The sequence below is a fragment of the Microcaecilia unicolor genome, chromosome 6 (genome assembly GCF_901765095.1).
Source record: "Microcaecilia unicolor chromosome 6, aMicUni1.1, whole genome shotgun sequence".
Taxonomy (NCBI): domain Eukaryota; kingdom Metazoa; phylum Chordata; class Amphibia; order Gymnophiona; family Siphonopidae; genus Microcaecilia; species Microcaecilia unicolor.
In genome coordinates this window covers 278,854,661-278,872,268 of record NC_044036.1, presented here as the reverse complement: position 1 = coordinate 278,872,268, position 17,608 = coordinate 278,854,661, and the positions used below count along the sequence as shown (strand labels likewise).

The 17,608-nt window shown below is 44.1% G+C and overlaps 1 protein-coding gene across 2 annotated transcripts in view; it reads left to right on the top strand.

Moving 5' to 3' along the window:
- CNTRL (centriolin) overlaps positions 1–17,608 on the top strand; it is a 152,379-nt gene that overhangs the window by 47,072 nt on the left and 87,699 nt on the right. For both annotated transcript variants that reach the window (XM_030207567.1, XM_030207568.1), the window contains 3 exons: positions 6,824–7,000; positions 8,715–8,849; positions 13,787–13,932. In XM_030207567.1, the coding sequence (XP_030063427.1) occupies positions 6,824–7,000; positions 8,715–8,849; positions 13,787–13,932 (458 nt within the window). The remainder of the gene's footprint in view (positions 1–6,823; positions 7,001–8,714; positions 8,850–13,786; positions 13,933–17,608) is intronic.

The window sequence follows — 17,608 nt, the reverse complement described above, 5'->3', positions numbered from 1 at the left end:
TAAATTATGATAGTGAGGACCAAAAAACATTTGGTAAAAATTATTTCCATTACGTAGCTTCCCCCTATTCCAAAACGTGTGGGATAGCTGTATCAATCAACCAGCAGGTGGAAATAGAGAACTGAAAACTGAGCTGAGCCATATCTCTCTTGCATCCAGTCCAGCTGCTCGGTATTTTCTATCTCCCACAGGTGGATGGACACACATTTCAGCCTCTGGTTTTGCTTGTGGTCCAGTTGGTCAGCTCCCAGTTGAGCTTTGCAGGTGGCTTGAGTCTGCAGAGTCGTGTCTGGAGGTCTTCAGAACCATGTCTATGGTGCCCCATGAACGTCCTTCTCTTCACTTCTCCCCTGCTTCCTGTGGAGCTCTACTTTTCCTGCGCAACAACCTTAAAAAAAAAAAAATTTTTTAAATAAAGAAGAAAGAAGGAAAGAGGATTTCTGGGGAGTGCAGGATAGAATAACAGTCCCGAGCCTTTCTCATTTGTGGTAAGGCTTGCGGAGACACGGAGCTTGGTGGGAGCAGCTGGCAGTGGTAAGTCCGACTAAAGTTTGACTCGGAACTCTTGGAGAGCTTGGTGCAGAGGAGGGATCGTAACTTACCGCCTGGAACAGGTTGTGCTACTTTGGTGACAGTCGGGGTGAATAGTGACTCCCACAGAGGCAGTTAAGCGGTGTTCCTGCAGTGGGATCCGTTGGCCAGTGTCAGGGCATTGCAGTGTGTGCAAGCTGGGAATCCCGTGGGACGCACAGGAAACGGTCGACGGCAGCACATCTTTGGATATGCCAGGGTCTTTGAGCCCTCAGGCAGGGCCCAGTGCGCAGTTTGATGCAGAAGAGTCTGGGAACGGTTGCCATTTTGTTGGGGTTGATTGTCAGGAGCATCCTCTGGGTGATAATACACAGATCACATCTGCCATTTTACAGCCTCAGGGACTGACAGAACATTCAGCTGATTTGGGATCTTTGTTTTCTCTGGAGTTTATATTGTGCTTACACCAGGCCTATTTACTGAAGCAGGAACAGTCAGAGTTGCTGCAAGGTGCTTCAGTTTCTCGTCCCGCTGCCCCTGCAGCTCCTAGGAGATCTTGTTTAGACCTCTAGGAGTGGGCAGATGAGGCTATCTCTGCTTCGACCTTCTTATCAGATGTAGCCTCAGTCTATTCAGAGGAGCCATCATTGAAGCAGCTGTTAGAGGAAGAGAGTTCCCTCCTGAGGAGGGGGATGATCTGAAAGTATTGAGGTGGTTTCATAAAGAGGAGCTCAGTACTCTTATTTCTGAGGCAATGGCGATTCTTTCCATTGAGGAGCCTTCTGCTTTGGTGTCAGGAATTCCATCTTCATTGATCATGAGGGGGCTTAGAGGTCCTTCTAAGGCCTTCCTGATGCATCCAGACATTCAGGACCTGATTACAGTAGAATAGGTCTCACCAGATGTGGGGCTGAGAGTGGGAAGAGCAACGTCTCACCTCTATCTGTTAGTTCCGGAGGAGAAAGATAAATTACAGCTTCCAAGGGTGGGCTCCCTGGTTACGGCGGTGGCTAAGAAGACCACCATGCTGGTGAAAGGGGACATTGCCCTAAAAGACCTATAGGATAGGAAGCTAGAAGGTTTGCTGAAACGGGCCTTTGATATGGCCTCTTGGGCCTTCAAGAGACAGTGTGCGGCTCATTCGTGGCAAGAGCATGCCTGAAGTGGTGTCGGCAGTCAGCAACAGAAGACGGGGTGCCATAAAGCCCAGCTGGAAGCAGGATTGGCCTACTTGGTAGATGCTATTTATGACATGTTACAGGTAACAGCCTGCAATATGTCTTTGGCTGTCATAGCATGTCGGCAACTCTGGTTGTGACATGGGCAGATGCAGTGTAAAAGTCACGTCTAGTTAAACTGCCCTTTGGGGGTAAATGGCTGTTTGGAGAAGATCTCAGTAACTTGGTGAAAGAACTGGAGGAAGTCCGTTTTTACAGGGTTTGTTTATTTTGAGACAGTATATGGTACTGGCCTGGTCATCAGCAATATGGGCAGAAGTCCTGCTTTCAAGCACATCAATCTTCCTTTTCTGTGGACAGGAAGTCCTCCTGTCAAAGAGCACCCAAAGCCTCCAGAGCTGTCCACTCTTCTCTTCCACCACTAAGACGGCGTCGCTATGCCCATATCAGCCTTCTTCTGAAGTCACTTCACTGGCTCCTTATCTGTTTCCATATACAGTTCAAGCTCCTCTTATTAACCTATAAGTGCATTCACTCTGCTGCCCCTCACTACCTCTCCACCCTCACCTCTCCCTACACTCCTTCCCAGGAACTCCGTTCACTAAGCAAATCTCTCCTAATTGCACCCTTCTCCTCCATCGCTACCTCCAGACTCCGTTCCTTTTATCTCGCTGCACTTTATGCCTGGCATAGACTTCCTGAGCCATTACATCAAGCTCCATCCCTGGCCGCCTTCAAATCCGGGCTAAAGGCCTACCTGTTTGATGCTGCTTTTAATTCCTAACTTGTCATCTGCTCGTAACCTTATCTTGTCTTCCTTTCTTCAATAGTCCCTTTTCCCTAGGTGTCCTATCTGTCCTAACCTTATCCCTTATTTGTCCTGTCTGTCTGTCCTGATTTAGATTGTAAGCTCTTTTTGAGCAGGGACTGTCTTTTCTTCATGTTCAATTGTGAAGCGCTGCATACGACTGGTAGCACTATAGAAATGATTTATAGTAGTAGTAGTTCAGAGGTTTTGGGAGGAGTGGGCCAAAATCACGTCAAACCATTGGGTTCTGGATATTATTACAGAAGGTTACAAGTTGGAGTTCTCCTTTCCAGTCGCTCCTTCTTGCAGTCTCCTTGTCGAAAGGGAGCCAAGGCGGTCGAGGTTCAGCCCAATGTAGATTCCTTGCTTGCACTCCAAGCAATTGTTCCAGTTCCCCAGTCCGAACAGGAACAAGGTAGATAATCCGTCTACTTCATTGTCCCAAAGAAGAAAGGTACCTTTCCATTCGGTCTTAGAACTCAAAGGTCTAAACAGCTGCCTCCAAGTGAAAAACTAAGAGTAGTCATAACCTCAGTTCAAGCGGGAGAATTTCTCACCGCCCCTAGTCTCAAGGAGGCATAGTTGCATATGCCCACCACATCAGAGGTTTCTATGTTTTGTGGTGCTGGGCCATCACTTCCAGTTCAGGCTTTGCCCTTCGGTCTTGCCATGGCTCCAGGAATATTTACCAAGGTTATTGTGATAGTGGTATCGTTCCTTCAGCACCAGGGAATCGGAGCTCACCCATATCTTGACAACTGGTTCAATCATGTTTCATCCTATTTGGATGGCATGATGGTGACGTACAAAGATATCCATCTTCTGCAGTCGTTGGGTTGGGTGATCAATGAGAAGAGCAGACTAACGCCATCGTAAATGCTGGAGTATCTGGGCATTCTATTCAACATAGCATAGGAGGGGATCTCACGGAGCACAGAAGGTCAAAGCTGGTTCAATGGATTTGTCTTCTCCTCTGTCAAGGCAGGCCCATGGTCTGGAACTACATCCAGGTTCTGGGGTTAATGACGGTTGTGATGAAAGTGGTACCATAGGCAATGGCTCATATGTGGCCATTACAGGAATCTCTTCTCAGCTGCTGGTCTCTGATGTCAAAGAAGTATGACCTTCATCTTTCTTGGACATTGGTTGCCAGACGGAATATGCAGTAGTGGTTGTCGGCCAAGAATTTGATCGTTTGCGCTCCCTTCCTGATAACACAATGAGAGGTGGTGACAATGGACACCAGCAATCAGGTTGGGGAGCTCATTACAAGTTCCATCTGTTACAGGCACCTGGACAGAACAGAAGTCTCAGTGGTCGATAAATTTCTTTGAGCTCAGGGCAGTGCAAAATGCCTTATGCGACTTTACTCCCTTTCTGGCAGGGTCCTGGTCCGAGTTTTCTCTGACAATGTGGCAGCAGTGGCTTATATTAACAAGCAAGGTGGGACCCACAGCCATCAATTGGCGGTGGAGGTGGCCTCCCTCGTGATTTAGGTGGAGAAAAATCTTCTCTGCTTATCAGCAGCTCACATCGCTGTGTCCTGGAATGTGGAGGTGGACTTAGCAAGCATCTCTTGGACCCAGGAGATTAGAAACTATCCAGCCAGGGTTTTCAGCTGATAGTGGACCGATGGAGTTCTCCGCTTCTGGACTTGATGGCAACAAAAAGGAATAGCAAAGTGCCCAAGTTCTTCAGCCATCAGAAAGCACCAGGCTCGATGAGGATTGATGCCCTACTGCAGCCCTGACCGGAGACACATCTACTGTATATCTTCCTTCTTTGGCCCATGGGTCAAATAATTCTCATAGCCCCAGATTGGCCGTGGTACGCAGACCTGATTTGGCTGCTGGACAGGAGTCCTCTCCATCTTCCACAAGTACATGGCCTACTGAAGTAAGGTCCGGTGCTCATGGAGGATATGTGTTCCTTTAGTCTTACGGTGAAAAGGTTATTCTAATTCAGTCATTGCTACCTTGCTTCAGGCTCGGAAACGTTCTCCATCTGTGGCGTATACAAGGGTGTGGAGGACATTCGAGGGCTGATATTCTGAGCACAGACTTACTCCCTTCTCTGCTTATATCATGCATAACCTAGCATTTCTCCAGGCAGGTCTTCAGAAAGGATTGTTGTTGTGTTCTCTAAAAGTTTAGATTGCAGCTTTGGCCTGTTTCAGGGGCCGACTATAAAAGGCGTCTCTTGCGGCTCACCCGGATATTGTTCAGTTCTTGCGGGGAGTGGGCTACTTACGGCCTCCCTTTCATATGGTGTGTACAGAATGGAACCTTAAATTAGTCCTTCAGGCTCTTTAGAAGCCTCCTTTTGAGCCACTCTGGAAGGCCGGCTTGAAAGATCTTATTCTGAAGATGGTGGCTGTTGTATCAGCATATAGGGTTTTGGAGATTTAGGCTCTCTCTGTCGACATCGCTTTCTTCGCTTTTCAGAGGTGGGGGTCTCCCTGGGCATGGTTCCTTCCTTTTTTCCAAAAGTGATATCTGCATTTCATGTCTACCAATCTGTGGAACTTGTGAAAGGACGATTATTCTTCCTTGAAATGTCTCAATGTGCATAGAGTCCTCATTAGATACCTGGAAGTCATGAATGAGTTTTACAAATTGGACAGACTGTGCTTTTTGGTGAGCAGAGGCTTGGCCTCATGGCTTCCAGGCCTACAATTGTTAGATGGCTGAAGGAGATGCATCAGCTTATTTGCTTGTGGGGAAGCATGCTCCTTAGTCCTTACAGTTTCGTCCTTACAGTTTCATTCTACGAGGCATACAGCGACATCCTGGGCAGAGATTACCTTATTGTTTCCAGCGGATATTTGCAAGGTGGTGATGTGGTTGACACTGAATACCTTTGCCAATCACTACAGGGTGTTGTGGCGTGCTGGGAAGTCAGTTTTGGGGCTTCAGTCCTCAGTTCAGCGGTGTCAGGATCCCACCCACTCTAGGGATTGCTTTTGAATATCCCCCAGGTTCTGGAATATTGGTAAGCTAAGTAATGAAAGGAGAAATTAGGTCTTACCTGAGAATTTTCTTTCTATTAGTCCTTCCTACTATTCCAGAGACTTACTCGAGGTTTCCGAGATGTTTAGTCAGTGCGAAGTAATGGATCAGATAACGGCTGTCATCTTGCATGGTGCTTCCTGCATATCTCTTGTTCTTTACAAGTTGTCCAGAGATGTGAGAGGTCCACACATATTTGCTCATCTGTTTAGTGTTGGGTTAGCAAATTGTTTAAGGTTGTTGTGGTTTATTCTGAGTTTCTCCTTACTGATTGTGTACGTAAATACTGAGGAGCTGGACTGGATGCCAAGAGAGAGATGTCTCAGCTCAGTTTTCAGTTCTCTATCTCTACCTGCTGGTTGATGGACACAACTATCCCACAGGTTCTGCAGTAGTGAGAAGGACTAATGGAAAGAAAATTATCTGGTAAGTCCTAATTTCTCCTTAGAGTTTTAATCATTTTGAAAATTCCCCCTGCAGATAAATTGAATAGTCTATGTAAATTCAAGCAAATTAACTTAATATGCTTTCATGAAAACTGATGTGTAACAAAAGCTTTGTGGCCCTGTTTTTTTATGAAAATAACACCTCAGTATAGTTAATTGTTTAAGATCCTTAGTAGCAGAAACTTGATCTTAAAGGGGCTGCTGGGCCCATATTGATAGCCTTGCCTGTCCCCCTCGGCAAAGTAACATTCAAAATGAAGCACCCATCCATCATACTCCCCCCCCCCCCCCCATGTTAACCACAAAGTTGCAGTTGCTGAAAGGAACAGAGGCAATCTTTTGTTCACTTCTGCCCCGGCAGTGCCATTTTGAAAATGTCACTGCCTGATCCCAAACAATATAGAGTATTGTATCAGTAGAATTCAGGTAGCATCATTTTTTTCAAAATGCCATTGCTGGGGTTAGATGGTGTGAGAATCGTTTAACCCTGTTCAGGAATTGCAGCTTGCGGTAAGCCTGGAGTGAAGGAGGGAATGAGTCTGGGGACAGTTTTTTTGATAAAGGGCAGAAAACTTGCCTTTTGAATATTCTGCTTAGTCCATAGGACTGCAGAAGATATGTCACTGGCCCATTAGGAACTTATTTCTCCGGTCTCTTACCTCTAAGCCCATAGTTGCCTTTAAGATCAAACTACTGACAAATAAAGTAACTATATATTTGTTTTATTTGCATTCCCATAGTTGGAAATGCATGAAGTTCTGCTGTGGCAATGTAAATAAAATATATTGCAATGTCATGTGAATGCAAAATATTACCCTTTTTCATTTTTTTGTTGTTAAATTTAAATTTTAGGAGCTAACGGAACTAGAACAGAGCCTTCAGGAGCAGCAGGAAATAAATGAATCCCTCCTGCAGGCTCAAGGAGATTTCAGTGCTTATGAAGCTGAACTTGAGGCTCAGCTGAAACTAAGAAATGCTGAAGCCAAAGAACTGAAAGAGGAACTGGGAAGGCGAAAGCGACTGAGTCAGGTGAAAAACAGTATTTGTAATCCTAGCGCAGGAAAATAAACACAATTTTCTTCTAATATTAAATAAGAGATTTCCCTTCAATCTGTTTGGGTCCAACCATTTATCATAATGTATTGTGGCAAAGTATTTATGTACATATTGATGCTTTTCAGTATAACATGGAATTTCCATGCCTTAAATTTTAAAAAATGTACAGGATGTCAAATATAAATCTTTATCAAGTTGTATGGCTGTGAAATAACACATTGTAGGGTTTAGGTACTTGAAAATGTAGAGAGATTCATAGTAACGGAGAAAATAAAGGCAGATAAAGACCATATGACCTATCCAGTCTGCCTATTCATGCCATCTACTATCCCTTCTTCTCCTTTAGAGATCCTGTGCACTTATCCCTAGCTTGCTTGAATTCAGATACAGTTTTCATCTCCACTACCTCCAGTGGAAGGCCATTCCACGAATATACCACCCTTTCCAAGAAGTATTTCCTCAAGTTACTCATGAGTCTGTCTCCTTTCATCTTCATCCTATGCTCCCTCATACAGCTTCCTTTCAATTGAAAGAGACTTACCTCCTGTGCATTTATGCCATGGAGGTATTTAAATGTCTATTCATATCTCCCCTCTCTTCTTTCTTCCAAAGTATATATATTGAGATCTTTCAGTCTGCCCCATGCACTTTATACAGAGAGCTGCCCCTTCTCTAGAACTGGGTAATTGGTACCAATATATTTAACATAGTCCACTTGTGAAATTCCAACATGTGACTAGGAAAAGACTTTCTCTATTATATTTAACCCATTCATAGAAATGTGTGGATATCCAGGCTAGTTAGCCAGATGTAAATTATGTATGGCAAAAAAAAAAGTTTTGACGTTTCAAAAAATTCATGTTTGTGACATTTGTGGCTATAATTGGGAGTGATTAGTTAAACCAAACACCAGGTGCCACTGTTAACAAATTTAAGTTGCAAAGCATATTGTCAAAGGTCTATGATCATTTTCTTTCAGCCTGCAACTAATACATTTTCTCATTTTATTTGACCTTCTTCGCCCGCCCCCCACCTTTCATTCCACTCATTATTTTATAGACCTCTGACTTATCCCTCCTTAGATGTCATGTCTCCAAGCTCTTTAGCCTTTCATAAGGGATGTTTTATCCCCTTTATTAGTTTTGTTGCACTTCTCTGCATCTTTTCTAGTTCCACTGTATCCTTTTTGAGATGTATGACCAGAACTACATACAGTACTCAATGTACTGTCACAACATAGGTATAAGCAAGAAGCATTATGATATTCTCTGTTTTATTCTCCATTCCTTTCCGTATATCAGTACAGCTGCTAACGTTGTTTGATATTTTTGACCACTGCTGCACACTGAGCTGGGAATTTCAACTTACTGTCCACATTGACTCCAAGATGTTTTATGTGGTGATAAAAATATAAAAAGTGGTGTCAATTTTCTTTACCTTTGTCTTTTTTTTTAACCTGCTCCCAATTTGCACTTGCATAAGTTAAAAAAAAGAAACAGTAATGCTGAGGGAATTAAGGTGTATTCTCATAGTACAATAATAACTTGGAGTCTGAGTACAAGTTAATGGCAGTTTGAGTCATAATCTTATGAAGTTTAATAATGATTTGATTTAGCTGAGTTTCTTATGTTGAAAATTATATGTTTTGCATCCTTTAACTGAGATGCGATCTTTTGATTGGGTGTAGATGGAGCATTCAGCTGTACAAGCAGAACTTGAGAAGGAAAGACAAGCACTGGAGAATGCACTAAGCAAAGCTCAAGTATCTGAAGAAAAAGAGCAAGAAAACAGGGAACTGCTGGCCCAGCTCAAACAACTGCAGGTATAGGTGGTTATCTTAGAAGCAACTCAACATATGCAGATATTGATTTTAGAAAGCTGCTGTATAGATGTGGAGATCTTCAGCACATACAGATTTCAAGGTGGCATGGTTTGGATAAGCCAAAAACCTAGAAGCTTTTTATCCATTTTTACAAGGGGAATACATGTGTAGACCTAAAAGATTACACGTGTGCTGTTATACTTGCCTTTGGGCAGGTATTAGATTAGATTTGTTATTTGTTTTCTGTCCTTATTCAAAGCGGATTACAATAAAAATATCCATAAAATATACAGTAAACAGAATAGAGACAACTGAGGAATCAAATCGCATCACAAACACATCACTTAATCTAAACAATGAAAAGCTTTAAACAAAAGGGGCAGGTGCAAAGGCAGACACCCCCTCGCTCCCTTGATGCTGCTTCCCTACTTGAATTGCAAGAACCTCCCCTGCCCCCGCCCCCAAGGTAGTCTAGGGAGAACACTGCTCTGGCAGTGCCTGGGGTTCAAAATGCCATCTGTGACCCCTAGCGATATGTTTGCAAAACTACTGATAGAGTCAGATGCGACTGCAGCAGGAGCCAGGGGATTGGGGGAATGTAACACTTTATGTGGGGGAGATTTATATATGGATTTCACAATTGGCATTTGCATGTCTGTTTAGACCTATGGGATCACATTCATTTTCTGAGTGTGTAGCGTTTTGAATTTGCTGCTGTCCTTGTACATGGGGGAAGGTAAACATGCTCTCCTGCACATCCTTATATATATTTTACAAAAGGCCAGGGATAGGAGCACATTCAAACCTGGATGTCTCAATTCCTGTTTCAGCTTATATGTAAAAAGAGACTTACAGTCCGTGTTCTACAACCATAAATGTGTTTCTTGTGTGTCTAAAATAGTGGTGCATGTCTTTCAGCCACAATTAGGGGGATCCTTTTATTGTGTTTTGCCAGGCACTAATGTGCACCTAACTCAGCAAAAAGAGCCTAGCGCGAGATGCGCTAAAGCATCACACATTAGTTTTCGGATGTGCACACAATAACTGTGAATGGTAAGTGTTATTTTGAAACTTTTGTAGGAGGCATGTCAGAGTCAGAGAGTAGGCATTCCTGTGCTAACTAGTTAGCTCATGGATAACATGAGAGCCCTTATTGCCTGCAAAATAAGTGATAGTAAGTGCTGTTACTGTAATTTTTAAAAATGGATTCATTTTACTGGCAACATTGGCGCATGGCAATTAATGAAAAAAATAATAGAAAATCAGGGTTTTTACAGACACAGTATAAAAAGGCCTTAGCATGCAGGAATGTCCACTTGTTACCACAGCTTGGTAAAAGGTAGAGGCTGACCGAAACTGAAACTAAAATTCAGTTATGGCACTGAAACTGGCCCAAAATTCTTTTTCTGTTTGGTTTTGGTTTCAACTGAAAGGCTATTTTAATTTGCAGCCATGGTTTTGGTTTTGACCAAAACTCACCATGTGTTTTCGGTGGAAACCGAAAATTTGTGCTTTGTCTCCTTTCTCCTCGCTTCCCTTCGACCTGAAGTTGTCTCTCCCCCCCTCCCCCCCCCCCCCCCCCCCCACCCCTATAGGCACCATCCTCTGGCCTATCTTAAAAACTCTGGTGGTCTAGGGTTGTAGTCAGGGCAGGAATGATCCCCAGTCGCTCCTGCCCATGTCGGCTCAGTTCTTAAAATTGCTACTAGAGGTCAAGGCAGCCATTTTGAAAGTGGAGCCAGCATAGGCAAGAGTGACTGGGGATTGCTCCTGCCATGACTACATCACTAGACTACCAGGGATTATAAGGTAGTCTGGGGGGAAACTACTTTTTGCATTCTTCTTTTTTTTGTGTAATGCAGTTGTAAGTAATTCAGTTATGATTTTGCATAGTAGTTTATATGGTAAATAGAGTGCTCCAAGTAAATGCTTTTGATACAAAAATTTAGCAGTAATTTAAGGGCCCTGCTTACTAAGCTGCATTATAGGTGCATTAGCATTTTTAATGTGCATTAACCATGGACACGCCTACAATATCCCTGTAGGCACTTACACGGTTATCACACGTGCTGATTGTAGGAGCATTAAAACTACCAGTATGCCTTAGTAAACAGGGCCCTAAGTCTGTAATTTTGGGACAATATAAGCTCCTTAGGGATTAGTGTGGCACAGTCAGCCATTGTAAAACGTACTGTGGCTTTAGCTACAGTCCGTATTTGTGGAGGCTATTTTGCTTGGAGATAAAATATGGTCTTTCATTATTTAAATTATTTTAGTAATTCTAGCTTGGATACCATTTGGGTGATTCTGAAGAATTTCCAGGCTCTGTTGGTATGATGAAGATGCTACACTTTAGCCATACTTGTGGCATGCAGAAGCTAGATTCTATGAGAAAGGAAGCTGCAGTGATTTGTTTTCATGCATAAGTACTGCTCAGCTTATACTGTTAGTAGGGAAATGATACTACAATGAAAAGAAGTATCTATATTAGAAAATAAATTGAGAAGTGTATTGTTTTTGTTTGTAATTTTTCAGAGCATGTAGTCTTCGCATTCCATAACACCAATGTTCTTTTTTTTATATTGGATTGTGCTTAAGGCTGGTATAACGTACGCAGTGTAGACCAGGGTCTGGATTCCTTTATCCTATTTTAGTAAGATTCTATATTATGCTTATCCTTAATTAGTTTCATAACTAAATCCAACACGGGAAACATCTCAATGTTAATTTGTCTTGTTATTCATACACAGTTTGGGTAAACATGAAAAGATGGTAATCATGGTTTGTTTTTTTTAACATGTTCACACAAAGTTCCTGTCTTAGGATATTTGACTACATCTGCATTGACTTAGGAACCTAAGAGGCTCATTTTCGAAAGAGAAAAATGTCCAAAAAGTGTCATAATGAACCATTTGGACAGATTTCTTCTCAAAACATACAAATCTGTATTTTTGAATCTATTTTGCAGATGTCTGTCATGAATTTTATCTGCAGTGCATCCAAATCACAAGGGGTCGTATTGGGGGTGTTTTGAAGACGGGCTTAGGGCATGCCTAGCACTTCAGTGTTTTACAGCCATAATGGGACAAAACGAAAATGTCTAGAGTGAAAACGTCAACGTTTTGGTCTAGACCTGTTTTCAGAACGAATAAGGCACAAAAAGATGCCCTAAATGACTAGAAGACCACTGGAGGGAATCAGGGATGACCCCTCTCACTCCCCCAGTGGTCACTGACCCTCCCTCCCACCACCAAAAATGTGAATAAAAATAGTACTTGCCAGCCTCCTATGACAGCCTCAGATGTTATAGCCAGGTCCATTAGAGCAGCATGCAGGTTCCCCGGAGTGGTTTAGTGGTGGGTGCAGTGCATACCTCCCTCTACTTGTTAAACTTGTGATGGAAACTGTGAGCCCTCCAAAACTCACAAGAAACCCACTGTACCCACATATATGTGCTTACCCATAAGGGCTATTGTAGTGGTGTACAGTTGGGGGTAGTGGGTTTTGGAGGGCTCAGCAAGACAAACTAAGAGAGTAGTAATGAGACGTGTATCTAGGAGCATTTATATGAAGTCCACAGCAGCACCCCTAGAGTGCCCCATTGCTCTCCTGGGATATCTAGGGGACCAGTCTGCTAAAAATGCTAACCCCTTCTACATCCCAGTGGCTTGATTTTCTCTGTTTTTAACTTGTACATTTTTTTCGGAAATGGCCTGTAAAGAACACATAGAGCACAAAACCTTGTTAACAAATGGTATTAAAAAAAAAAGACATTTTATGGTTTTGAAAATGGTCATGTTTTTCTATTTGGATTTTGGACATTTAGCACAAAACGTCCAAAGTCCGACTTAGACATCATATCAGAAATGCCCCTCCACTCGTGCCAGACTTGTTGAAGTCCTTCTTAAAATGGCTGGCCCATTATCAGCTTATGTTTGCAGTTCCTGGAGGGTAATAATCTCCTGTGGGTTTAGCAGAGGGCTGCAGATTGCAAGTTCTGACAGTCCCCAGTGGGTCTTATTGGTTGACAACCGTAATTTAGTTTTTGGTTTCGGCTTTTGCCAAAACCAGATGATAAATTTTGGCTGCAATTTCAGTTTTGGCCAGAAGTGTTTAGACGGTTTCAGTAGCAGTTTTGGTTTTGGCCTAAAAAACTGAAAAAAAGCAGTTTGTCAGCCTCTAGTAAAAGGACCCCTTAGTTTGTTAATAATGCTCATTTTAGAAATCTTTATTGAACCTTACATAAGTAAATATTAGTTTCTGCATGGTTGCCAGTATGCTTAATATATTGAATCTTAGTATTACATTAACACCTAAATATGAAAATCATAATAAGACATCAGTGTATAAAATAGTGTGATAGCTGTGTTAGTCTGCTTGAAATAGTATTGCAATTTCCTTAACATCCAGAGGCCCTCCCTTCTATATTACCAGTTATATTACTCTAAAATTACAGTAATCTTGCGCTTTCCTCATATTCCAATGTTTAGTTTTATCCAACAGTTTGGTTTTCAAAAAGCTTGTTTAAAAATGTTAACATAAATAGTATTAATATGACATCTCAAGAGAAGTGAAAAACAAGTGGTACATTGCTTTGTCATTTGAAATACTGAAAATCTAAGGCTACATGGTGCCCTTATTGGACAAAGAATGCATCAGGGTTTTTTTTTTCTGTGTCTCCATCCACTGATGGGCAGACGTAACCCATAGGTTCCAAATTAGTCTGGTGGAACTGAAGGATAGCAAATTAGCAGTAAGTCCTAATTTCTTAAGTCATTTGAAAAGGGTTTTAGTTTCTGAAAGCTAGTCAAAAAATTGTATTGTCAGTCCAGTAAACAGGTATTACCTTTGTTTTTTATTAACCTTAATTTCTGTGAATTAAATCTCAATCATGCTTTAAAATACTGATATATAATTCAGTTATCTTGACTTTTTAGGCCAGTAATAACTTTCTAAAAGAGCAACTGAAAAATCTTCAGAGTCAGCTGGACCATGCAGAGGATACCTTAATCCATCCTGACCAAGTCACAGCCCGTGTCGCTGAACTCAAGAGAAAACTGCAGACAGGAGCAGGAGAAATTAGGTAGGTAAAAAATACAACCCTTGCTTCAGCCTGTGGCAGTATCCAGTTCATGTTTAAGATTTCCTTAGATGCAGGAGGTTGGAAGGTTTCTTTAACCAAGTTCATTAGTTCCTTCTGTAAATACTAGCTCATTGAGGTTGCAGGGGGATCAACTTAGGAGTAAAGTCAGGAAGTACTATTTCACAGAGAGGGTGATAAATGTCTGGAATGCTCTCCCATAGGAGGTGGTGGAAACAAAACTGGTAATGGGGTCTGTGACGAAACACCTAAAGTCACCCACCTGGGGCTAACCCTGCGCCCACCTGGAGGTTCTGTCCCCAGCACAGCTCAGGTCCACCTGCACATGCCGCTTGTGTTCTACACTATCACCCTCCTCCCACTAACTGGGTCCCAATCACCTCTGGGCGAGTCTCCCGCTCTCAGATTATTCCCCAGTGATTTCTAGGACACTGGGACCACACTCCCAGGGGTCCCACAGTTCCCAGAAAGCACCCACAGACCCAACATACAAACCACCAGGATTCTTAGTCAGTCCAGACAAGCAGAGGCAATAAACTAAAGAAGGTTTATTGTCATGAAAAATATTGAACAGTGAACTATAAAACTGATGGGGGAAAAAAACAGCACAATAGCAGGTAACTGAAATAGGATTAATTATAAAACTATCTAAGCATTTTATTACTACCTGAATAGTGCCTGGGAAGTACAGGAAATATAGCTACTCACAAGTTATAAAAGATAACTGATCACAGGGTCTCAGTAGAGAGGTCTTTCTCCCTCTACTTCCAAACTGAGACTGACAAATTACCTCACAGTTAGGCGGGAAAAAGAAAAAACTGTCACTTCTGGTACAGCTTTAATAAAAGACAATCACCATCTGCTGGCCAACCAGGAGAAACACATATCATCAGCAAAACAACCAGGAGAAATACATGCCATCAGCAAAACAGTACAGTTCATAGGCTCAGAATCCCACTGTTTCATCACAGAGTTCAAGAATGCATGGGATAAATACAAAAAGAATTCCTATATGGAAAGAAAATGGAATCAAACCAAAACTTAGCAGTACTTAGCAAATCCAGTAGTTGGGAAGTAAGGCTAGTGCTGGGCAGACTTCTATGGTTTGTGTCCAAATTACGTCTAGACTTTTCTTGGCTTTGATAAGTCCAGTAGTTGAAAATTAAGCCAATGCCCAGCAGACTTCTATGGTCTGTGCCCTGAAAATGGCAAAGACAGTTCAAGACCGAGTATGCATATGTTACATCTCATCATATCATATATAGTATGAGTTATCTTGGGCAGACTGGATGGACCTTACATGTCTTTCTTTATCTGCTGTCATCTACTTTGTTATATTTCTATTGAAACTTTCATGCCTTCATTAGGTTTGTAGTGGCCTTTACTGGAATTTAGGAGGCCTTCTACTAAAGTGACAAAAGTTTTGCATTTACCACATAGTAAGTGCAAAGCCTGTGTGGAAATTATTAGGAGCATTCCAGAAATCTGTGCCGCATGGTAAGTGTCTTGACAGCATGGATGCATTTACCACTTCCTACTTAGGATAGCATCCGGGCTGTTGGATACAGTGAAGGAGCATGCCCATACTCTGCCCATTTCCCAACCCATAACTTGGTATGCAGTTAGTACATGAATAAGAGCACACTGTCTTGCCAGCATAGTAATGATTACCACAACAATTCACTACAGTTACCATACTGTAAATTAGCATATGTTAGTAAAAGTGCACCTCAGTTTTATTGCAAAGTCCAACTCGATTGATATTCAGCCCGTAGTGGACAGTGTTTTTTTTTTGTTTGTTTTTTTAACTCTGACCACTGTGGACAGAATTAACCCCAGCTATTCAGTGCCGGGCCATGTCTGGGCATTGTCATCGAATATCGGGGACTAATTGTTTAGGTGCTGGCTGCTGAGTCTTATGCGAGTGCCAGCTGATATTCAGCTGGGACCCAAATAAGATTCTCCGAGGACAAGCAGGCTGCTTGTTCTCACTGATGGGTGACGTCCGCGGCAGCCCCTCCAATCGGAATCTTCACTAGCAAAGGCCTTTGCTAGTCCTCGCGCGCCGATGCGCACCGCGCATGCGCGGCCGTCTTCCCGCCCGAAACCAGCTTGTGCCGGCCAGTCTTCTTTTCTCCGCGCTCGGTACGGTTGTGTTTTACCATTCGTGCCCCGAAAAGTCGGCCTCGCGCGTCGTTTTCGACTACTTTCTGTGAGAAATTCCAGAAATTATTTGGATTAACCATTTTTGGTTTTTCCTTCCTCTACTTCGAGTTTTTTCGCCCCGTTAAGTTTTCTTTCGTCGTCGGGGTAGGCCTTACTTAGGCCCCGGTCGAAATTTCCCTTTTTTCTGTGCCAAATTTCGCCATTTCGTCTTTCGATTTCGCCGGCGTGATTTTTCCGCCCATGACATCGAAGCCTTCCAGCGGCTTCAAGAAGTGCACCCAGTGCGCCCGGGTAATCTCGCTCACTGACAGGCACGCGTCGTGTCTTCAGTGTCTGGGGGCTGGGCACCGCCCTCAGGCCTGTAGTCTGTGTTCCCTTTTGCAAAGGCGGACTCAGGTAGCGAGGTTAGCCCAGTGGAACATTTTGTTCTCGGGCTCTTCGTCGGCATCGGCACCGGGGGTATTGAGTACATCGACGTCTTCAGCGTCCAGACCTTCAACCTCGGCGGCCAGTACATCGAGTGCATCGAGGCATCGGCCCTCTGCATCGGCGCCGAGACATCGGACAGCTGCATCGACGTCGGTGGTACCGGGACCTCGTCTGCTGATGTCGTCGGACGGTGGTGCTTCGTCTGGAGTGCAGGTGAGGGCTGTCCATTCCCCTGCTGGTGGCGGTGAGCCTTCGGGTGGGTCTCCCCCTACCCTGAGGGCTCCTGCGGTACAGCCCCCCCGAGACCGACCTTCTTCGGTCTCGGCCCCGAGGAAGCGACGGCTGGATTCTACGTCCTCCTCGTCGGTACCGGGAAGCTCCGGTGACATGCTTCGTCCCAAGAAGTCGAAGAAGCATCGTCACCGGTCCCCTTCCCATGTCGGTACCGAGAGCTCTGTGTCGCCGAAGGAGTCGGCACCCAGTAGGCATCGGCGCCGAGAGGACCGCTCACCCTCTGTTCAGGAGGTGTCGATGCGCTCCACTCTGGACAGCCCGGAACAGCCTCCACGCCCGGAACAGGTTCTGACGTCGACCCCTGCATCGACCTCCATGCCTTTCTCTGCAGCCGCTCTGAACGAGAGCCTCTGGGCCGTTCTCCCAGAGATTCTGGGAGAGCTGCTGCGCCCTACCCCTCCGGTACCGGCGGTGCTTGCGCCACCGGTACCGTCGAGCGTGGCGCCGGCTGGCCCATTGCCCGAGGTGAGGTCTCCGGCGTCGGTGCCGCGTGCGGTACCGGCTGCCGTCGCCTCCCAGGAAGGTTCCCCGACTACGTCGGCGGAGGGAGCTTCGCCGATGCGGGCGAGGAGTCTACCTCTCGACGCCCCCATCGTGGACGTGGCTCCACGGAGTCGAGTCGGGCACGGTTGCAGACACAGGTCCGTGAACTTGTGTCTGACACCGAGGGTGAGGCCTCGTGGGAAGAGGAAGAAGACCCCAGATATTTCTCTGACGAGGAGTCTGAGGGTCTTCCTTCCGATCCCACTCCCTCTCCTGAAAGACAGCT